Raw genomic sequence first — 24905 nt, 5'->3', positions numbered from 1 at the left:
GAAGTGCCATTTGAAGAATCAAGAAGTACCACCTCATCCCTAGGTCACAAAGATATTCTCCTACATTTCTTCTGTTACTTTTATAGTCTTATCTCTCTCATTTAGGCTATTAGTCCATATGAAGCCCAACTTTACACTGAGGTGTCTGAAGCGTTAGATATGGGTAAAAGCTTTAATTAGTCATACCCTTTTGCTAGTAATTCAACAATCTTACGGAAAGAACTCCAAAAAAAGAGAGGCTATTATGCACGAAGACCATAGTTTTATTTTTGATGGCAAAAAATAAAACTGAGCAGCCTAAATTCTAACAACAGAGAAATGGCTAAATAAATTATATAAGTCAATATTTAATGTAAACATACTTTAAAATTATGTATATGTAGATTCTGACATACTATGACTAATATCTATTATAATATTAACAGATAAAAAAAGAGGATACAAAAATAATTTATACAGAATAATTCCAATTATTTGTAAAAGTATGCCTAAAAGGAAGACTGGAAGATAGAACAACTAGATACAAGATCAACAAGGAAACAGAAGACTTGAACAACACCATAAATCAAGTAGACCTAACAGACACATACAGAACACTCAACCCAACAACAGAATACACATTCTTCTAAGTGCATGTGGAATATTCTCCGGTATAGACCATATGTTAGGCCATAAAACAAGTTTCAATAAATTTAAAAGGATCAAAGTCATACAAAGTATGTTCTCCAACCACAATGAAATGAAATTAGATATCAATAAGAGAAGAAAGTTGGGAAATTCACGAATATGTAGAAATTAAACAACATACTTCTAAATACAAATGACTTAAGAAAGAAATCACAAGAGAAATTAGAAAATACTTTGAGACAAAAAAACATAACATGCTTAAAGATGTGGAATGCAGCTAAAAGGGCATAAAAGGAAATTTATACCTGTACGTGGCTTTATTAAAAAAGAAGAAAGATCTCAAATAAAAAACCTAACCTTCCACCTTAAGAAACTAGAAAAAGAAGAGCAAACTAAACCCGAAGCAAGTAGAGAGAACGAACTCATTTAAAAATTAGAGCAGAAATAAATGTAATTGAGACTAGAAAAACAAGAGGAAAATCAATGAAAATAAAAGTTGGTTCTTTGAAAAGATTAACAAAATTTACAAACTTTTAGCTAGACTGACCAACAAAAAAGAGAGAGACTGAAATTACTAAAATCAGGAAAGAAAAAGGGGACATTGCTACTGATCTTACAGAAATAATAAGATTGTAAGGAAATGCTATAAACAATTGTACATCAACAAATTAGATAACCCAGATGAAATGGAGAAATTTCTAGGAAGACACAAATTAACAAAACTGACGCAAGAAGAAATAGAATATCCGAGCAGACCCATAACAAATAAAGAGATTAAATTAGTAATCAAAAAATTTCCCATAAAGATTAGCCCAGGCCCAGATGGCTTCACTGGTGTATTTGACCAAATGTTTAAAGAAGCATCAACACCAATACTTCACAAATTCTTCCGATAAATAGAAGAGGAGGAACACTTCCCAGCTCATTCTATGACGGCAGTATTACCCTGATACCAAAACGAGACACAGACATCACAAAAAGAGAAAACTGTAAACCAATATTCCTTATGAACATAGATATAAAAACCTTTAACAAAACGTTAGCGAATATGATTTAGCAATATAAAAAAGAATTATACACCATGACCAAGTGGGGTTTATGTCAGGCTGGTTTAATATTCAAAAGATGCAAGGCCGGTTCAATATTTGAAAATCAATTAATGCAATAAACCACATTAACAGAGCAAGGGGGAAAAAAACTACATGATCTTCTCAGTTAATGAAAAAGGCCTTTAACAAAGTCCAATGCCCTTTTATGATAAAAACACTCAGAAAACTCAGAAGGGAACTCGCTCAAGCCGCTAAAGAACACGTATCATACTTCATAGAGCAAGACTGGATGTTTCCCCCTAAGAGCAGGAAAAGGACGAGCATATCTGCTCTTGCCACTCCTCCCTGGAGGTTCTAGCCAAGGAAATTGGGCAAGAAAATGAAATAGCAATATAGCTACTACCAATAGTATCTCCGTTTGAGGAAACTAAAGTATAAAGAGAATAACTCGCCCAAAGTCACTTAATTGTGTGTTCGAGCCCAGGATCTGAACACAGGCTGTCAGGCCCCATAGCCTTTACTCTTAACCATTTTGCTATAATGTCTCTACAGGTCTTGTCCAGAAGACTTAGAGATTTTCATAAAAGCCCCAAAGCAGCTATGGATTTCTGGGTTACACAGGCATAAGGTTTACAGTCTATTGTCCTTTCACTTACATAAACTAATAGTTTATGATGTTCAAACCTATGCTTCTTACCAATTCTTATCTGTTTTCCTCCAAACAAATTTGGAGTATTTGTATAGCACATGTAATCAGTTTCCGGTAACAAGAGATCCTGCAGGTTTCCTAGGCTAGGTCAACAGACATAAGGTGAGGTTTACTGGTGAAAGAAACTGGTGGTCCAGGTGTCCCTTTGAGGGGCAGGGAGAAGACGAACCTGTGGTCAAAGCAAATAGTAACTCTCCCTAGAACTGCATTCTATCTTCTTGGGAGAAGAATGGAAAAGGACTTACATCTCAACAAGTGACAGTTCTGCTCATAGGGGAACTGGGAGAATGCCTGTGCAAGGCAGACTCTTCTTTAAAAAGTAATTTGGAGTGGCTCTCACCAAGACACATGGGCAAGAGTGGCCCTGGTATTCTATACCATATACTATGGTCACAATAATTTGAGCCTGAAAAAAATGTAAATGTAGCATAATCTAAGTCCCCAGTCTGGCGTTACAGCCCAGGGATCCCCCAGCTCAGCTCCCTTCACAGGTCACCAGTAGTAATTTATGCAGACATATTTTTTCCTAATTAGGTCATACTATACATAATGTTTATAACCTGCTTTTTTTTTGCTTTATATCAGAAATGTTATTATTTTAGTTTCTTCAATAGTAGCACTTTTAAGATATATCTTAACGTTTAAATTGTTTCCAATTTTTCTCCTTTGTAAATAGTATTGCTGTGAATGGACATTCTTATAGCAATATCTTTTGACACATCAATGATTATTAAGATCTTAGGACACGGTCTTGGATGTGGAATTGCTGGATCAAAGGTACGCACGTTCTTAAGTGTGATAGGAAACTCGCTGGAAAGTTTTAAGCAGAGGAATAATGTGGATTGATTTGGATTTTTAGAAGATCAGACTGGGTGCTGTAAGCAGTATGGATTGTAGAAGGCGAGGGTGGAAACAGGAAGGCCGGTCGTACAGGCAGAAGGTGAGTGACTGTGACTTGCACTCAGATGGAGGCAGTGTGGATGGGTTCTGAAAGGGTTTTGGCAGAGAGGCAACAGGATTGATGGTTTAGATATGAGTGTTTAAGGAAAGAGAAGACTCAGAGTGACTACCAGGTTTTGTTCAACTGAGTGGATATGGTGCCATTTGCAGAGATGCAGAAGGCTGGAGGAGGAACAGGTCTGAGGATAAACTGGGGTTGGGCCTTAAGAGTTCTGTTTTGGCTGCATGCTTGTTAATGCCTATTAGAAGTCCATGTTGAAATACTGAGTAGGCAGTTGGATATCAGAGTTGGAGCTCAGGGATGAGGTCAGAGCTGGAGGTAAATTCTTTGGAGTCATCTGAGTAAAAATGGTGTTGAGAGCTGTGGGATTAGATGTGATCCTTTAGGAAAAGCATTTAGCTAGAGAAAGCTTAGGATCGAGTCCAATATCATTTCAATATTCAGAAGTCTAGCAGGGGATGAGTCAGTAGAGGAGACTGAGAAGTAGTTAGTGTGATCAGAATAAAAATCAGGAGGGTATGGTAGACAGAATAATGGCCCCCAAAGATGTCCACATTCTAATGCCCAGGAACTATGAATGAGTTAGGTTATATGACAAAGGAGAGTTAAAGTTGCAGATGAAATTAAGGTTGCTAATCAGCTGACCTTAAAATAGGAAGATTATCCCGGATTATCTGAGTGGGCCCAATGTATCACAAGGATCCTTAAAAGAAGAGGGAGACGCGACTACAGAAAAATGGTCAGAAATGCGAGACTTTGAAAATGGACAAAGAAGGCCTTCTAGATGCTGGAAAAGACAAGGAAACAGATTCTCCTTTAGATCTTCTAGAAAGGAACACAGCCCTGCTGACACCATAGTTTTAGCTATGAGACCTGTGTTGGACTTCTGTTCTACAAAACTGTAAGATACTAGATTTATATTGTTTTAAGCCACTAAGTTTGTGGTAATTTGTTACAGCAGCAAATAGGAAATTATTACAAGCGTATTGTTTCCCAAACACAAAGAAAAGAACATATATTGAGGAGAGACTGGGCCACTGGGCTGTATACTGCTGAGAGTTTGAGTATGGTGGCAATAGAAAAGCAACCACTGAATTTAGCACCATGGAGAAAACTGGTGACCTTGGAGGAGCAGTGTTAGTGGAGTGGTAGGGTCAGAAGCTCAACTGAGAGAGAATGGGAGGTGAAGGAGCAGAGACAGTGAGTGTGAACACCTGTTTCAAGGGGTTTAGCTGTTTAAAGGCTTGGAGAAATGAGAACATAACTTAAGGGGGAATGCAAGGTCTAGTAAGGGCTTGTGTGAACACTAGAGCACGTGTGTGTGCGCGCGCGTGTGCGTGCTTGCACACAAGGACAGGGAAGGACAAAATTGATGATATAGGAGAGAGATAGTTGCAGGAGAGAAGTCCTTGAGTGAGTGTGAGGAGATGGGATCCAGTGTGTGAGGCGAGCGGCTAGCCTTAGGAGCAGGGTCAGTGCATCCACTATAACCGGTAACAGGAGACAAGGAAGAATGTGTAGGCACAGGGGCAGGTGGGCTGATAAATTTGGTGGTAAGAAAAGGACTTTCCATTACTGACTTCCCATTATTGCATTGTAGGGTCAATGGGAGGGTAACAATTCACACAAAGTGCCTAATACTACACCTGACACACAATAACATTCTGGATTAGGTCTTAATGCTTAGAATAGCATTCAAAGCCCTCCTTGCAATGTACCTTTGCAGGCTTATATTCTACTACTTCAATGCACATATACCCTATACTCCAGTCAACTAAACTACACATTTGGCCCCAAACATGCTCAACTTACCCCAGCTGTTCCCTTTACCAGGAATACCCTTCTTTCTCTTCTCTGCCCGATAAAATTCTGCCCATCTTTCAAAATGCAACATAAACACCATCTCTGGCATGAAACTTTCTGTGATTCTCTCAGTTAGATCAAATCTATTTTTCATTCCTATAGCAGTCATTCTGAAACAGTGTGTCTAACTGAAAGATTCTCACAAGTAACTTTTTCTACCAAAAAAGCACAATTTTAATCAAAACAGACGAAAACTTATTCCTATGACTAAGGCTTTCTTACTCATATTTCTACAGGCTTTCTTGAGTAGGAGAAAGCAGAAAGCACAAGTGGAGCCAGCATACTGAGAATCTGTAAACTGTAGCTGCTTATCTATGCCAGAAAGAGCCATGGAATTGGAAGTATTTTATCTCTCAAGCAAAACTATGAAGTTCATCATAATTTTTGAGAGGATCGTGCACATGAACATCCATCTATGTGTCTTCACTGATAAAATATTTGGAATCACTATTTTATAGTGCACTGTATCTAAGAAACCTATCAGGGCCGGCCCCATGGCTTGGTGGTTAAGTGCGCGTGCTCTGCTGCTGGCGGCCGGGGTTCGGATCCCGGTCGCGCACCAATGCACCGCTTCTCCGGCCATGCTGAGGCCGTGTCCCACATACAGCAACTAGAAGGATGTCCAGCTATGACATACAACTATCTACGGGGGATTTGGGGAAAAAAATTAAATAAATAAAAATTATAAAAAAAAAAAGAGGGGCCGGCCCGGTGGCGCAAGCGGTTAAGTGCGCGCGCTCCGCTGCGGCGGCCCGGGGTTCGCTGGTTCGGATCCCGGGCGCGCACCGAAGTACTGCTTGGTAAGCCATGCTGTGGCGGCGTCCCATATAAAGTGGAGGAAGATAGGCACCGATGTTAGCCCAGGGCCGTCTTCCTCAGCAAAAAAAGAGGAAAATTGGCGGATGTTAGCTCAGGGCTGATCTCCTCACAAAAAAAAAAAAAAAAAAAAAGAAACCTATCAGATCATCCTTGATCTTCGTTGTTCACAGGTTTCTCTGAGCTACCACTTCATGTAACTGTCATCTCATTCACACTGACTGTCTTATCCGTCTTTGTATCTCTTAATACCCAGTCCAATGTTTACACATGGTAAGGTCTCAACAAATGTTTGCTCAACAAATGAATGAATGAAGGGATATTTCGGAGAAGTCCTCTGTTTAGAATTTTCAGCATTAATTATTTAAATAATAATAAAAAAAAAAACCCACAACTCTAATGTCCACAGTTTAAAATCAGACTGTATCCAAAGCTTCAAGTGAGACTGGAAACAAGTTGACAAGAACGACCCCAGTAACAATGATAGCAAAATACATTTATCAATATTGATGGTATTTACCCAACTCATCTTGACAGAAGCTGCCTGGAGGATTGATATACTTCATGGTGCTCACGTCTAACTTCCAGTTGTGTTTTGTGCACCTAACAGACCTGGATGAAAAATTATACTTAGGTTTATGAAAACACAAAAATAAAAATTAATCTTATTAGGCTAAAATGCATTATCTTTGTGACAAACTTATATTAGTTGGTTGAACACAAAATACAGGAAAGGAAAACTATTAATAGCTGATATTCAAACATCCAAGGAAATATAGACTAATCATCAGTAGGTGGTTTAAAAAATGAAGATAAACTCCACGTCATAAAATGACAAGTGTTAGAGATGAACAGAGCCACCAGAAGAAAGTGGTCTTCAGGGATGGTTCTCTTACAAAAGCTAAGCTAGATAAGATCTAATTGGGGCGAATACAAGGAAATAATGTAGTAGTAGTAAATACAGGTCTATGATCTACAATCACTCTACAACAATGACCCCTAGTACAGTGTACTAAATCTAAGTTCAACTAAAGTTTTTGTTTTTCAAAGAGAGATTTCCTTCAAGTTTAATATTTCAGAGCATGTTTCCAGGTAAATGCAGGATGCTCAGTTAAATATGAATTTCAGATAAATAACAATTTTTAAATATGTCTCACACAATGTTTGAAATAGACCAAAAATTTGTTATTTATCTGTAATTCAAATTTAACTGAGTGTTCTGCATTTTTATTTAGTAACTCTGGCAACTCTGTTTCAAAATAAGAATCAGACTGTAACAAAACAAGGTTACTTAGTAATTTTTCTCTTTTCCTTTTCTTATCAGAGGCGATTGGTGGTTGGAGATGAGGCATAAACAGTTCCATGTCTTCTCTTTATTTTGGTAGTGTTTCTAGAGAAGCTTTTTTTAACAGTTAAATAATTTTTTTTACGAACAAGTATGTCTCAAACCAGAAATATCAGATTTTTTAAACTAAAAATGTCTATTTTAACATATAAGAGAACTATGTTGATTTTTTCCAAGCCTCATTATATCTAGAATTTTTATGTTCTTTTTCAGTAATAAGGCAAAAAGCATATTTCACATTTCAATTTATGGAGGATTATTTTGTGACATCTTTCTTATCGATGAGTAGCCAACAACCTTTCAAAAATTAAGAGAACATTAGAAATGCAACTTTTCATCATGCTTAGCCATTAAAGGGGAAACTATCACAAGACCATAAAGGTTCATGAATGGCAGCTAGGCAGGAGGGAGGCAACAGCTTCACGTGCAAGATAGGTTGTGAAAAATTGTTAGACAAAAAAAGAGAACCACAGCTTATAAGAGTTGCTGATCTTTTTCACATGTGAAGAAAGAAACCAACTGACATGGGTAGAACAGGTAGGTCATTGTTCTTGACTATATCCTGGAAAAGAGAGATTTTTCAGGTGAAATGCTACACAGAGAACCCATGTAGAAGCAACTGAATTTGGAGAGATGGATAGGGGAGTGTAGTGTGTGAGTTACTTTGGGGATGCAGTTTCAACATATAAATGCTTGGCAAGCTGCATCTGGCACTAAGGCTGGCAGAATCTGGTTCCTTCTGTGCAGGAGAGCTGAGAGAGTGCTGTCTCCAAATTAGCCTGTCAACAGAATAGGGTGAAACTGGGATCAATCATCCCCAAGGCTTTGGATGAAGAAGAGAAAGGCCAGTCTGTGGTAAAGCAATCACTATGTTAAGAAGCACTATGTTAAGATCCAAGAACCATCTGAGTTCCCGTAAATAACCTTTGTTCCTAAATTACACAATAAATGTATATCAGAGTAATAATAACAGTAAACATAATTAACGTTTACTGAGTGCTTATCTTATAGCAGAGTTCTTACAAGTGCTTTGTATTTGAAATCATTTAATCCTCTCAGCAACTGACAAAGTAGGTAATACTTTCATCTTCATTTTATAGAGGAGAGGATTAAGGCCTGGAAAGCCCTTGTCCAAGGTCACTGAGCTGGGAAGCAGTGGGCTTCTAAACTAGGCAGTCAATGAAGAAACATCATGCTCTTAATTACTAAGCTGTAACATCCCCTTTAAATGGCTGGCTAAGTGCGCACTGTGTCAAACAGCCCATCAGAGAGAGAAAAACAGTCTCAAAACTGCAATAGTTACCCTGCCCCCTGGACCAGAGTGGCATGGGGGCAGGCCATCAACTGTATGTATTAAAAATGACTGTATCGAATAAACGTTTATCGATTATTCCCCCCCAAAAAAACCCTGCAATTGTTAGAAAACCTCAACGTCCATGAGTGCTTGCAAAAGTTTACTAGTGACAGAATTACCAATGTCTGATGTTTCTCTAATTTGAATCCACTGAGAAGATGGAAGGGAATCAAAACAAGACTGTCAGCAAATTACCAAGAGGTTCTTCTAGAGTAGAGCTGTCAGCTAAAAGTATGTCCCATGCAATTCTGGGACATATTTATACTAAAAATATATTTGTTGTTTATCTGAAATGCAAGTTTAACTGGGCATCTTCTATTTTTAGTGGCCAAATTTAGCAACCCTATCTGAGGAGCCAAGAAAGCTACAGACACGACAGTGGTTAACGTTTAAAAATCTAATAATGTGTGGGCTAGGCCCTGAAACTAAGTGTGCAGTGACGTAAACCTGTCTCTAGGTGTGAGAACATTCCAGATTTGAGTGACTTCTTCTATACAATTACAGTGGGGAGCTCTTGGACAACTACCCAGCTCCCTCTGAGTACACTAGCACTAAACTGCCCACAAATGACCTGAGAAATAAGATTGACAACACAGTGGAAGAAAAAAGCCCAACAGGAGATGACTAAAACTACACAGGTCAAGTTAGGCTGAAGCAAAGCTTAACAGATGGCGTCTACAGCTCATGCATTGCTGGTGCTGAGAATCAGCCTGACAAAGCACGACCCCACCCAGACTTCTCCCTGGCTGTGCCAGACAGTGCTGCTATCTCTTTGCCAGTCACTGAAAACGAAACTAAATAATCCTGTCACGGTGTTGCTCCTGCACAGGGGAGGTGATCTATATGCAGCTTTAATCAAGGGGTGAGGGCGGGGGGATGCCAGCACTAGTTCTTCCGAGAAATGCTCAGAAGAGCCACTGTTCGGAGAAAGTACGATTGGGTCTCTGCCTTGTTTATTTTTTAACCACAGCTAGGCTGCCAGGGAAATTCTACCTGCTCTCCAGCAGAATTAGGAAATGTGCCCCTCGCAACACATTCACACTTCTAGGACAGAGGGAAAGGAAACAAAAGCAGGTAAAGGCACACCTAAACACTCACACACACACAAAGACACATGTACCCTGGGAGTTTTACTGTTTCTCAAGCTAGGGATAAATTTTAGAGTTCTTATGAGAGAGAGGAAAACTAAGTGAAGGTCATAAAATTTTGATTTCAGAGAGATGCCCTCTGTGAGCACAAGCAAAAGTGATGAATTGACTAGGGGAAATAATTTGTTGAAATTGTTTAAAATTTCTAAATGAGCACATTTCCCGCCCCCAAATCTAATTGCAAGAAGGGTCACCATGAGAAAGCAAAGGACACTTGGTACCTTCCATCTAAATCCTCGATATCTTTTATGAACAGGCCTCCTTGATGCTTGCACATATTCCTGCATGCTCTCAGGCGGCTCTTGTTCTTATATAAGATGTAATCTTTGCCAGTCTTCTTATTTCGAAGAAAATTGATTCCTTCCTTGAGATTGGCAACTTCAGCAGGTGACAGATGCAACAGGATCTCAGTTGTTTGTTCGATGCTATGAAAAGGCAAACGTCGTGAGAGGAAAGATTAATGACATTAAGGTTTTAAGAGATACCCATTTGGAACTGACAGCTCAAAAACCTTCTTATGAGAATACTTTTAAAGCCCCTGCCTCCAAATACCCAGGCTTGGTGGCTACCTGATGGTGCACTTTCTCCCGTCTTTCAAACGTACATTCTACTTACTGAATGTCCATCTCGGCTTTCCCCCAAGAACTAACGCCCTTCTCACTTGCCTGCCCATAGTCTGCTGTTGCCTCTCCCTGAGTATTTCAAAAGAATGGCTGTTGACCTTTAAGCATCCGTCGCTCAATGGCCCCCACAAGCTGAGAGGATGTGAACACACTTCACTCTCATTTTTGCTGATATGGGCTTCCTACCCCCACCACGGTCCCTTTAGAGCCTAACTCTATATTCAGTTCCAAAAACCCGCTCTGCTCTGTCCCACCCCCATGTTTTTGCATCTGGACTTACTTCTTCTCTTGTCACCACTCAGGGTCACGCTTTTTGTTCAAATATGACTCAATCATCCCTTCCTTGGTTAAGCCTTTGAAGCTACGCCCCAGGTCAAGTCCAGCACTTCTTCATGTGCATTATGAACCATTCTCAAGAATATTTTAACTAGTACCTGGCACGCTACCCTGTTTATTTACGTGCAGATGCTTTTTAAAACACTCTGTATCTTCTCTACTTTTCTCTCCCCAAAATTAGCAGGCTGCCTATCATGTGATGCCTTGACTAGCTAGCTACTTCACAAATTACCCCTCCCACTGCACTCAATTTGAATAATTTATAAATAACTCCAGCAGCAAGTGAAGCATTTGATCTTTCATATTTTTTCAAGGAAACCACAGGCGTTACACTTCTCAAACTCCAAATTCGAAACAAACTCTCTTTATGATGGAATATAATTTTTGCCAAGAGCGACTTCAAAATATCTTTTTGCATATCCATGGTATGAAATCTGGGTGCATATTGTTTAATTTTACATTCCACTCCAAACCAAAGTGGTCAAAATTCTCTTCGTGTGTTAAATTAAAATTGATTTGGAGCTCAGGTACATTTGTAGCATTTTTCTTTTATTTGTAGAAGTACTGCAAATTTCTCAAACAGGGAATAAAAATAATTTTAAAAACACACCAGGATAGGAAATAACAGGGAAGGTACTTCCAAGTTTAAACTGAGGAGGCATAGCTCTATAATTGAGCATGTTACACTTCTTCAAAGCAGATTCTCATTGTCACTCTTGTCACAAACTCCTGGTAATTCTCTTCACAACAGACTTGAAATGTTTCCAAAAAATTTTAAATGTATTTGATAGAAAGGAATCCATTCTAAGCCTCATGAATTTCTTTTTTTTTTTTTTTTTTGTGAGGAAGATCAGCCCTGAGCTAACATCCATGCTAATCCTCCTCTTTTTCCTGAGGAAGACCTGCTCTGAGCTAACATCTATTGCCAATCCTCCTCCTTTTTCTCCCCAAAGCCCCAGTGGATAGTTGTACATCATAGTTGCACATCCTTCTAGTTGCTGTATGTGGGAGGCGGCCTCAGCATGGCCGGAGAAGCGGTGCGTCGGTGCGCGCCCGGGATCTGAATCTGGGCCGCCAGTAGCAGAGCGCGTGCGCTTAACCGCTAAGCCACGGGGCCGGCTCATGAATTTCTTTTAACTTTGTTCCTATGAGTACAAAAATCTGACACCATGCCAAAGTAAGCACTGAGGCAGTTCCTAGAACAATTATTCTAAAAGTGTAACAAAGAAAACCTCTCTAAATATTTTGTTTTATTTGATCGCATAAACCACTTAGCCCAACTTTTGCGTTAGATTCCAAGCCTTTCCACACAACATATAAAGCAAGTTGAACTAACAATGGATGTCTCCATTTACCAGTTCCATGAGAAGTCATATAGGAACCTAAAGCAAAAGAAAAGCGTGCACTCCTATATACAGGCTTTTATGTTTTTTTTAAATGGTTAGTTTTTCCTAAAGGTAGATTGTAAAGACATTATTGATGAATTTGATTCCAATAAAATCAGAAAAATAAGATTAGAGTAGATTCTGGTTTTGGTATTGTGGGAGATCAAGATTTGGCCACCCTGAAATACATCTCTTTATCTTGATTGTTTTCTCTGACGGACATTTGACCTCCCCCACTATCTGCCTAAAGAATTTGACATAGTAACTCCATCCTGGAACAGATCTTCTATCTATCTGATGGCTGTAATATAATGTAAAATAGATGTTACAATAGAAAAGGCACCAACAGGCCCATCTTATGTCTCTCTGGCCACATTCTCTGGATGGCCCTGCGAGGAGTTGCCAGACAAACATTTACATTTATAAGGGAAATCTCCATTTGTAAAGGTATCTCACTCTCTGTATTGGGAAGAGGGGGGATGGCCTCATTTCTAGAGACTTATCAATGTGGAAGGTGAGGCCTTAAATCTGCGTAATAACCTTACTCTTGTTTACTGTGCTTTAGTGGTAATCTCCTGTAACAGACTCCCTCCCCCAACATCCTCCTATGTCATTGGCTGAACATGGTATTTAAGACGAGAATTTCTGCCTTTGTGTTGAGAAACGCAGTGTCCCTGCTTTCTCCCATGTATACATGTTATTCAACTTGGTATTATTTTCTCCTGCTAACCTGTCTTGTTAATTATTTGGCCAGCCATAAGAACCTTAAGGAAAAGGGCAGAGGGAGATTCTCCCTCTCTCCCGACAGCATAAATAAAATATTTAAACTAAAATGACGTGAGCTTTAATACACCTACTTTTCAATGTTTTGATATTTTTCCAAATACTTTGTTTTTGAAAAAATAACCATTAAAAAATACACAAAAACATAAGTATAGGGGCACCCCTTTTTCCTTCTGTGCCTGTAGGGGAGCAGAATTTGCTGCCTCAAGATGTGTCTCTTTGGCATGAGGATTATTTTGGGCTGGTTACTTTTAAGAAACTGCGGACAGGGGAGAAGCTCTGAAAACCAAGTAGAAGTTTCCCTTTGTAAGAGACATTTACATTTGTAAGGGAAATCTCCATTGGTAAAGGTGTCTCCCTCTCTGTACCAGGAAGAGGGGGAATGACCTTATCTCTAGAAACTCTTATCAATGCAGAAGGCAAGGACTTAAATCTCATAATAACCTTACTCTTGTTTACTGTGCTTTTTTATGGCAATCTCCCATAACTGACTCCTCCTACCCCCAACATCCTCCTTTGTCTTTAGCTGAAGATGTATTGAAGGTGGCAACCTCAGCCATTCCAGTGAGTTACTCAGTTTTCCAGGGTTTCTCCCATGTATACATGTTATAAAGCTCTGTTTGATTTTCTCCTGTTATTCTGTCTCATATCAGTTTAATTTTCAGACTAGCTAGGAGGACCTAGAGAGTAGAGGATTTGTCTTCCTCCCCTACACTGTCATGCTAAGCCACCAAGTCTGAGGTGTACAGACTGAGGTCCTAGCCTGGAGAGGATTGGCAACTTGATTTTACTCAAATGCCTCCTTGCCGTGGACATAAATATCTTTTGATCTTTATAGATACCTTTACAGGATGGATAGAAGCCTTCCCTGCCACAATGAGCAAGTCACTGAGGTTACCAAAGCCTTACTGCGAGAAATAATTCCTGTTTGGACTACCGCGCTCTCTACAGAACGATAATGGCCCTTCCTTCACGGCTCAAATCACCCAGCAGGTGTCTGCAGCCTTGCAGATTAAATATTATTTACATACTGCCTGGCATCCCCAGTCTTCTGGCAAAGTAGAAAAGGCTAACCACACTCTAAAGAGACATTTGCCCTAACTTAGTTTTGAGACACATGAAAATTGGCCCACACTATTGCCAAGTGGCCTACTCAGAATGAGGACAACTCCTAAAGACAGTCTAGGATTAAGCCCTTTTGAGATATTTTATGAACGACCTTTTCCATTGTGGGAGATCAAGCTTTGGCCACCCTGAAATATATCTTTTTACCTTGATTGTTTTCTCTGACGGACATTTGACCTCCACCACTAACTGCCTAAAGAATTTGACATAGCAACTCCTTCCTGGAACAGATCTTCTATCTGATGGCTGTAATATAATGTAAAATAGATGTTACAATAGGAAAGGCACCAACAGGCCCATCTTGTGTCTCTCTGGCCACATTCTCTGGATGGCCCTGCGGGGAGTTGCCAGACAAACATTTACATTTATAAGGGAAATCTCCATTTGTAAAGGTATCTCCCTCTCTGTATTGGGAAGAGGGGGCATGACCTCCTTTCTAGAACTTATCATTGTGGAAGGTGAGGCCTTAAATCTGCGTAATAACCTTACTCTTGTTTACTGTGCTTTAGTGGTAATCTCCTGTAACTGACTCCCCCCACCCCCAACATCCTCCTCTGTCTTTAGGTGAAGATGGTATTTAAGATGAGAATTTCTGCCTTTGTGTTGAGAAACGCAGTGTCCCTGCTTTCTCCCATGTATACATGTTATTAAATTTGGTATTATTTTCTCCTGCTAACCTGTCTTGTTAATTATTTGGCCAGCCATCAGAACCTTAAGGGAAGGGGCAGAGGGGAATTCTCCCTCTTCTCCCACAGAACCTTAAGGGAAAGGGCAGAGGGGGATTCTCCCTCTTCCCCCACAGTTTTGGCGTAGCTGGCAGGATCCCCACTGGCTGGCAAGTTGCCTTCTCTGGCTGGAAGAACTTCCTTCTCCTTGGACTACTGCAGATGATGAGATACGGGAACACCTGACGAAAGCCAGCAAAAGGTAAGATTTCTTACCACATCAGGCTTCCGGAATCTCTGTCTGGGGGGTCTGGTGGAAACAAGCGGTGAGAATTTTTTTCTCTTTCTAAATTTAGATTCGCAGGAGAAAATATTTGGGAAACTAGTTTCTTGTGCTTTTAGTGACTCTAGTAAATTTGGTAGAGTACTCTTGGTTTTGATCTTGATGCCTTTTCCTCCCAGATAGTCTCTGTCTTGTTCTGTGTCCTGAGAACTTGGCTTTGTGACCAGTGATAATATTCTCCTTGGTCTCCATCATACGGTAGGTGCATTTACCAGGGTGCCCGTTAGTGGCCAGTCAAGTAGACTGGGGTTCCGAACTGTCTTTGTCCGGCTGTGCAAAGCTCTCAGGGGAGTTTGTCATAAAGGGCCCAGTCCATAAGGGCTTTTGTTGTCTTAACCTTCGTTGCTTGTTAGTGCTGGAAAAATCCCATTCCAGTAGTGCCTGCCCGGTGTCACAGATTATCGGGTCTGTGACTGGAGGCGTCCCACACTATTGTGGGAGACCGGAGACACCGTTTTCACTACACCATCCTTACCGCCTGTGCAACGAAGGTCTTTACTTTCTCTGAATATCTTTGGGAGTGAATTCTGTGGATCATGGGGGCTACATCGTCTGCGCCCTCACCAGGGACGCCTCTTGCGTCCATGGTAAAGATTTATACTAAGCGTGGAAAGTTACCTCTGGGCCTTTCCTTAAAGAAGCTTATTCGATGGAGTCAATGGCCAGATGACGGATCCTTTGAATTAGGAAAACTTCTAAATTGGGAAAAAAAGAAATGTTTTGAGAGCTCTCACATAATTGTTTAATTGGTACCTAAGAAAAGGCCAGAAACAGATGGGAAAAATTTGACTAGCCTTAAGACCTTGACTCAAGTTACAATTGAATTGAGAACACGTAAAAGTGTAAATGTTGATAAGATTATAAAGGTTGGAATGTTAGAGCTAATTTTATATAAAGAGGTTACATCAACTTTGCCTGAGTATGTTTTAAAATGTCTGACTGGGAACGCTTCCCTTGTCCAAAATTATAAGACCAAGACCTATTGATAAAAGTCTTAATGAAAACTACGTTTAGAGGTATAAGAGGTGATGAAATTTACATGAAATTTTGTAAAAAAAATCTGATGTTATTTCTATTACACAACTGGTTAACAAAAATAATAACTTAAATGATGGCTAATTTTATCTAATGTCTTATGAAGTCTTGTAGGCAATCTAAATAATTATTGGGAACAAGCAACTAAACAGTTGTGAAAAAGATGAATGTCGGGTGAACTTTAAACAATAATTGTGTGTTATAGTGGTTACAGCTTCCAAGCTCTTTTTGCTGACTTAAAACTTTAGAGTTTTGCTAAATTTTATGATAAAAATTCACTGAGTATCTAGATCATTTCCAAATAAGATAAGATATTAGACATTGATTGCTAAATGTATGTTTGTCTACTTTTGGCTTTTCATTACAGGAAAACTAAAAGGTGTTTTGGGTCTATTGGTAAACATGTCTTGTGTTTTATTAAGAGACTGTACCATAAAGTAACATGTTTCCAGAAATTATGAAGTGTTTATAAATTTTACAAACCACAAGATACTAATGTAAAAGAAAGTTTATAATTGCTTACTTAGTTTTTACTTACAAATTAAGGTTTCTAAGGGTTAAAATTTCTAATTAGTATATGTGATTGAAGCTACTAAAAAATTAAGAAAAACATGTCTGTGTACAAGGAAAGTTATAGGTTTGTGGAAGAGGAATTCTGGAAAAAGAGTTTTATGCATGGTCAAGTTGGCTAAGATTAAAATGAATTTAATTAAGTAAATGAGTTTTAATATCAGAAGTAAGCTGGTACAAAATTATAATTTGGTCTTATTTCTCTTAAAAGGATAATTTTCTTGAACTTGATAAAGAGGTTATAAAAGATTATTCTTTACCTTTGAATAAGTCTACCTAAAAGACAGAAAAAAAAAAACTGTTAAAAATTTCCTGTGTCCAAAAGACTGAGGTCTCTCTATTAAGGCTTTTTGGACTGCTAATGCTCTGTTTGCCTTGATTTTTTATATTTTTGACAAGCTCCCCAAAATTCGTATCTTAAATAAAGTCTTTTTTTTTTACTTTTTTTTTCTTTGGGAATTTTCAAAGGGCCCTGGAACTTCTCAAAGAAATTTGCTCTCTTCCTATAAGGAGGAAGGTACTAAACTTATTAGGCTTATTCAGTATGTTAAACTACATGGGAAGTATTGTCAGACAAGTGATGATAAGCCTGCTTAGGTGGTATTTTGTGGGTAAATGTTATTGATATAGGCGTTTTAAAATTGTATAACATTACTGAAATTCTGATCTGTCCTGGTTATCAGTCATAATTCTGGTTATTATTTTAAAGTGTTGTATGTCACAAAATTAACCAAATTTCCTTGTCAATTGCCGTTTAGGGTTCTTGTTGTTTACAGACTTCTTTGCTCTAATGCTTTTGCAAAATATGTTATATATTTCAACTTCAGAAAAATTCATGGAAAGGACTTGGACATTTACATTGGAGTACAGGCTTCTGATAAACTTTCTGATCATAAAACTGAACTTGGTAAGAAATTACAGAAATCTGATGGAGAGACTGAGAACTTCATGAAGCTGCTAACAAAAAGATTGGGATCAAGAATGGATTACACAGGACTGAATGAACTGATAAGGATGATTCTAATTTTTATGATTTCTCATTTGAAGTATTGTTGAATTTTTAATGTTTTGTTTTTTCAGACTTAAGGAAAACTTTTTCTCTTTTCTCTTGAGCTAGTTATGACTTATGGCAATTTGGTAAATGATACTTTTGTAAGCAAAATTAAAGTATTTATCTTTTTCTCTCTACCTGACCCCTCCAGAATTTGGAAACTTTTAGTAAGTGAGTATTGTTGTTTTCATGGCAATATAGCTATTTGCATAAGTTCAATAAGAATCTGTTCTCCTTATAACAGGACACAATTGGAAACACTGGTTATATTACCAAAGCTGTGACTGGAACATCATATTTGCGATATAACCATACAGCTTTTGAGGAATGAAGATTGGACTTTATGGAATAAAGTCACATGGAAATATTGGCCTGGTACCTTATGTTCCAAGCAGCACTTACCAGGATAAGTAAAGAATGTCACTTATCTGGCAGGTACAAGGAACCTCGAAATATTTTGGGGGAACCTCAGAAGAGAGGAATTCACCCAAATCTGTAGGTATTACTGGCGAATTCTGATGACAAAATCCTTGGCTTGGCTTTCCTGGCCTCAAGAGCCCTTTGAAGTTCAATCTGAGATTTCATATAAAAAGTTCCAGGAAGCAGATTTAAAAGAGCTTATATGATCAATTGCTACATCTTGTTGTACTTATGTAAATAATTGCGCCAACCCTATTGGAACTAGACTTATTTTGCAAACTAGTTAGTTTTAATTTGGCTATCTTTGATAAAAATGAGGGTGATTTTAGAGAGAAAAATTATATTTCAGTAAAAACTATAGTTATACATTTGTGGATATTAGATCTTAGTTTTGTTAATTGTCTTTTGAGGTTTTTGTTTTATATCTGTTGACTGGACTGGATCCTGATTTCTTCTAGTCTCCTAAAATATCTGGCTACAGATCTCCAAACTAAAGTTTTTCATTTTTTCCATCATTTTCATTTGGAATCACTGAGAATTGAACCTGCCCTTTATCCTGAAGCCTTACAAACTGAAGCCAATGGACTTGATATAAACTTGAGAGATGACCTGACAACACCATCAGAGACATTTTAAACTGCAAAAGATGCTTTGATGCTGACATCTAAAAATCTTCTTAACTGGCTGTCCTCTAACTCAGAAACTGTTTTACAACTTGCTCCAACCATTAACCTTGTTTTTCTTTTGTTTACATAGAAATGCTTCCATTAAATACTTGATTGCTTGCTTCCACAATATAGGTGTAACCTTGAGAGCCCACCTGCATCACCACCTTCTAAAATGAACTTAATTGAACTGATCTGTTATCAGGACTAAGAAATGTGTTCAGTGAGATGAAACAATCTACCAACTCAGCTTCCGGACTATGAAACTTCTTTAAGTTTCAAAAGGACTGTGAAACTTTTAGTTTCAAAGGCTGGACTGTGGGAGATCAAGATTTGGCCACCCTGAAATATATCTTTTCACACTTTATCCATTAGTCAGAAAATATACTGAAGTTGTTATAGGTAAAATCTATAAAAGTAGTAACATCCACAACTAGTCAAATCTTGAAGTAAAGAAAAAGGCTCTGAAGAACTAAGAACAAGAAAAAAAAAAAAATCATTTAGGATGTTGAGGGATCCCAGGAAAGAACGTAGACTGACAAGAGAATCTATTACAAATGTATGAAACAACCTAACTGAAGTGGGTGAGGGGGGAAGGTGCTGGCCAAGTGTCTTTGGAAATGCATGGAGTAGGGAAGACTAAAGATAAAAGGAACTGCATGCAAGTATTCTACTCTAATTGACAAAGTGTTTCACATAGGAGTGTAGGTTAACAATTCTGATACTTCCATACATGTATACTGGAATTACACAATTAAATAAACGGATGGCAATGGTGAGAGCCAGGTTTCTTACTGTTGGAATGGGAATCTGTAGACAAGCAAGGGGAGAAAGCTAGAATGATCTGTGTGGTAACGGATTAGAGTTGGAGACATCAGTATGAACCACGTTTAGCTTAATATAGATATTAATGGACACACATAGAAATATTTATAGATATGTGCATATACATGGATTAGTATATGCACATTTATTTTCTTGCTCAGTCAGCTGAGAGGGCCTAGAAGGAACAATACCCTATAGCAATAAGCACACCCGGCAGCCAGATCTTGGTGCCTAATATCATTCTCCAATAAAAGAAACTAGGTCTCGGGGCGGCCCAGTGGTGCAAGCGGTTAAGTGCGCATGCTCTGCTGTAGCAGCCTGGCGTTCCCCGGTTCGGATCCCGGACGCGCACCGATGCACCGCTTGTCAAGCCATGCTGTGGCAGCGTCCCATATAAAGTAGAGGAAGATGGGCATGATGTTAACTCAGGGCCAGTCTTCCTCAGCAAAAAGAGGAGGATTGGCATCAGATGTTAGCTCAGGGCTGATCTTCCTCACAAAAAAAGAAAGAAAGAAAGAAAGAAACTAGGTCTCCTTGGAAAGAAATGGCTGATTCCAGAACTGGGAAAAGAAATATACAAGACGAGCCTGGAGCATCTTGTAGGGCCAGAGAGTAAGAAAGTTCTAAAAAAAACAAAAAAACCCCAAACAGCTATATTGAAGGGGTTACATCAAAGAGACAAAGTGTCAACTGAAAGAGCTCCCAACGGCCACAGCTGGAACGTTATGCAAAAAATTAAGTAGTGCTGGGTTATAACCCAAAGTATAAAATAAATATCCGTGAGGCCATATTGGTCTAAATAAATGATTGAATAAATAAATAAATAAATGGGAGGGAAGAGATAAATCCCCCTTGCAGAAAAATTCCAAATAATTTATGTATATACTCAGCCCTCAAGGAGGGGGAGTATAAATCCTCACCCCTTAAATGTGGGCTGCACATAATGACTTTCTTTCAAAGAGTACGTTATGGGAAAAGGTGAGGAGAGAATAATTTCACAGTTGAGAAATATAACAAACACCACCTCATTCAGGTGATCAAGGTCAACATCAACAGTGATAAATTATGTTAGTATGTAACCTTGATGCCGTGTAATGAAAATGGCACTTTACCTCTGTGGTCTTCCTCCCAAAAATCCATTACCCCAGTCTGATCACGAGGAAAACATCAAAAAAATTCCTATAGAGAGGTGTCCTACAAAATACTTGATCAGTACTCCTTGAAACTATCAAAAACAAGGAAAGCCTGAGAAAATGTCCCAGACAAGAGGTGCCTAAGGAGACATGATGATTAAATGCAATGTAATGTGATCCTGGAACAGAAAAAGATGTTAGGTAAAACGAAGGAGAGCTGAAAAAACTACGAACTTTTGTTAATAATGATGTATCAACATTGGTTCATTAATTGTTACAAATATGTCATGCTAATGTAAATGTTAATAATAGGGAAAACTAGATGTGGTATCTCTGAAAACTATCTACTAGTCTCTCAATTTTTCTGTAAATCTAAAACTTTTCTAAACAATAAAGCCTATTTAAAAGGTAAACATTGGGAGGAGAGAAGTCAAGATGGCGGCGTAAGCAGACTCTGAACTCACCTCCTCCTGCATTCACAGCCCATTTACAACGACTCGTGGAAAAATTACCCCGAGACAGAACTGAAAACTGGATAAGAGGAACTCCTGCAACAAATGACAATCCTAAGTGAGGTGGAAGAGGCAGAAATTCCCTTCTGGAGAGGAAAAACGCTGCCTTCACAAGCAGCAGTGCCTCACGGCTGCCTGGGAACAGCCCAAAGGTACACAGCCATTCCTGGATGCATGGGGCCCTGAGCCAGGGAGCGCCCCCGCTGTGGGCATTTTGTGGACACAGCACAATCAAGGTGAGTGGCATAATATCTGACTTTGCCTGCTACTAAAGCATTGGGGAGTACCGCCAGAAAAGCTGGTTCACAAAGAAATTAAAATCGGCTCTTAAAGAGCCCACGCACAAACTCACCCGTTTCAGAAAGCAACCTAAAATCACCAGAAAGAAAGGTGCACAGTGCTGTGGTGAAAACAGACTCACCTGATAGGCCCTGAGTGCATCTCGGTTAGAGGTGAGATCTCTCCAGGGACCGGGACATTGGCAGCGGTCATTGTTGTGGCCTGGTGTGGGCCTGCTGCACATACGCCATTGGACTTCTCCCTGGGGCCTGCTAGCCCAGGTCTGCCCCACCCACTAGAGCACCGATTTAATCCAGCTCAGCCAGGGCAGGCAGCCCACCCTAGGGACTGGACCCACCCAACAACAAGCCCTCGGGCAATTTGTTGGCCTGCATAGATTGGTGACTAGATTCTCTGCAGCCTGGCGACTGGGTCCACCTCTATGGGGCCGGGTGTGCACAAGGAGCAGGTGGAGAGTGTGGGGCGGTGGTGGAGTGTGGGCCTCCCACCTTGGAGAGACTGGGTCCACTTCAGGAGGTCAGGGTGCATGCACGGGGCAGGACTGTGTTGACTATGTGTGTGGACCTGTGGGCGGTGGGGTTTGTCAGCTGCAGAAGACTTGTGCTTCTCAAAGAGACACATAGGGAAGCACAGGCTTTTGGCTTCCAAAGCCTGAAACAATTGAGTGCTACCATGCCTGAGGCCAGCCCCACCCAGCTGCAATCCTCAGAGAGCTGACAAGATACCTAATGGCTAGAGGCTTATAGCAATTGTAAGTCCCTGAGCCTAACAACCTGCCACACTGGGGGCCTACTCACATAAAAGAAATACTGCAACACAAATGTGCTATTAGAACTTGCAGCCAACTGTGCTGGGGCTCCCCACACCTGATAAAGAACCTGAAGGGCCCACAACAACTACAAGTAGCTGAGCATTACAACAGCTGGCCAGGAGCATAACTCAGCCTCCCTGGGCACCTACAGGGAGAGCAAACAGGCCACAACAGAAGGACACACGTAGCCCACATAGGGGTCACCCCTGGAACATTGAGAACTGAGGGAAGCACACTGCAGGCCTCCCAAGCCATCACTTACATAAGGTCACCTATCCAAGAGCAGAAGTCATAGCTGACCTACCTAATACATAGACACAAGCACAGGGAAAGAGGCAAAATGAGGAGGCAAAGGAATACATTCCAAGTAAGGGAACAGGACAAAACCCCAGAAAAGGAACTAAGTGAAACAGAAATGAGCACCTACCCGACAGAGAGTTCAAACTAAGAGTATTAAGGATGCTCACTGATCTAGGGAGAAGAATAGATGAACTCAGTGAGAATGTCAACAAAGAAATGGAAGATATAAAAAAGAACCAATCAGAAATGAAGAATACGATACTGGAAATGAAAAATTCACTAAAGGGACTCAAAAGCAGAGTAGAGGATACAGAAGAACGGATCTGTGAGCTGGACAAAAGACTAGAAGAAATTACCCAAGCTGAACAGGTAAAAGAGAAAAGAATTAAAAATAGTGAGGACAGTCTAAGGGACCTCTGGGACAACATCAAGTGCACTAACATCCGTGTTATAGGTGTCCCAGAAGGAGAAGAGCGGGACAAAGGGACAGAGAATCTATTTCAAGAAATAATAGATGAAAACTTCCCTAACCTAAGGAAGGAAACAGACATCCAGGTACAGGAAGCACAGAGGGCCCCAAACAAGATAAACCCAAAGAGGCCCACACCAAGACACATCACAATCAAAATGTCCAGAATTCAAGATAAAGAGAGAATCCTAAAAGCCGCAAGAGAAAGTCAAGTTACATACAAAGGAAACCCCATAAGGCTATCAGCTGACTTCTCAGCAGAAACCTTACAGGCTAGAAGAGAGTGGCACGATATATTTAAAGTGCTAAAAGGAAAAAACTTACAGCCAAGAATACTCTACCCAGCAAGGTTAGCATTCAAAATAGAAGGAGAGATCAAAAATTTCCCAGACAAGCGAAAATTAAAGGAGTTTGTCACCAAGAAACCAGTGCTACAAGAAAGGTTAAAGGGACTGATTTAAGGGGAAAAGAGAAGACCACAAATAGGAAAAATTATCTATTTCCATGATAAGAGAGTAAGGGATACAAATGCACAAAAAGACTTTAGATATGATACCAAAAACATAAAATGAGGGAGGTGGGGAGTTAAAGAGTACAGCTTTCAGACAGAGATCAAACTAAAGACACCGTCAATTCTGTATAGAAGGAAAAGGAACAGAGAAGGACTAGTAAAACACTGAGGAAAAGAAAAGTTAAAAAATGACAGTAAGTACATACTTATCAATAGCTACTTTAAACGTCAATGGACTAAATGCTCCAATTAAAGGCATAGGGTGGCTGATTGGATAAAACAAGACCCATACATATGATGTATACAAGAGACATACTTCAGACCTAAAGACACTCACAAACTGAAAGTGACGGGATGGAGAAATATACTCCACGCAAATGGCAATGAAAAGAAAGGTGGGGTAGCAGTACTCATATCAGACAAAATAGACTTTAAAACAAAAACTGTAACAAGAGACAAAGAAGGGCATTACATAATGATCAAGGGAACAATCCAACAAGAGGATATAACACTTGTTAATATCTACACACCCAATGTAGGTGCACCTAAATATATAAAGCAATTATTAACAGACATAAAAACAGAAATAGACAGTAACACAATAATAGTAGGGGACTTGAACACTCCACTTACACCAACGGATAGATCATCCAAACAGAAGATCAATAAGGAAACATTGGCCTTAAATGACACACTAGAATAGATGGACCTAGTAGATATATACAGAGCATTCCATCCAAAAACTGAAGAATACACGTTCTTTTCAAATGCACATGGAACATTCTCCAGGATTGATCACATATTAGGCCACAAAACAAGTCTCCATAAATTTAAGAAGATTGAAATAATACCAAGCATCTTTTCTGACTGCAACAGTATGAAACTAGAAATCAACTATGGGAAGAAAATGAGAAAAGCCACAAATACATGGAGATTAAACAAAATGCTACTGAACAACGACTGGGTCAACGAAGAAATCAAAGAAGAAATCAAAAAATACCTGGAGAAAAATGAAAATGAAAATACAACATGCCAGAATTTATGGGATACAGCAAAAGCGGTTCTAAGACGGAAGTTTATAGCAATACAGGCCTATCTCAACAAACAAGAAAAATCTCAAATAAACAATCTAACAAAGCACCTACAGAAACTGGAAAAAGAAGAACAAACA

The 24905-nt window shown here is 39.4% G+C and overlaps 1 protein-coding gene across 3 annotated transcripts in view; it reads right to left on the bottom strand.

The window, feature by feature from the left end:
- The window catches only part of LOC131414081 (cytidine monophosphate-N-acetylneuraminic acid hydroxylase), a 106697-nt gene that overhangs the window by 68585 nt on the left and 13207 nt on the right, over window positions 1-24905 (bottom strand). For all 3 annotated transcript variants that reach the window (XR_009222102.1, XM_058555132.1, XM_058555131.1), the window contains exons 2-3: window positions 10094-10297; window positions 6546-6637 (exon numbers count right to left, since the gene is read on the bottom strand). Coding sequence is in view for 2 of the 3 variants with exons in the window: in XM_058555132.1 (XP_058411115.1) it covers window positions 6546-6637; window positions 10094-10297 (296 nt within the window). In the remaining variant the exon portion in view is untranslated. The remainder of the gene's footprint in view (window positions 1-6545; window positions 6638-10093; window positions 10298-24905) is intronic.

Source organism: Diceros bicornis, chromosome 14 (genome assembly GCF_020826845.1).
Source record: "Diceros bicornis minor isolate mBicDic1 chromosome 14, mDicBic1.mat.cur, whole genome shotgun sequence".
Lineage (NCBI taxonomy): Eukaryota > Metazoa > Chordata > Mammalia > Perissodactyla > Rhinocerotidae > Diceros > Diceros bicornis.
This window is presented reverse-complemented; position numbering and strand designations above follow the sequence as displayed.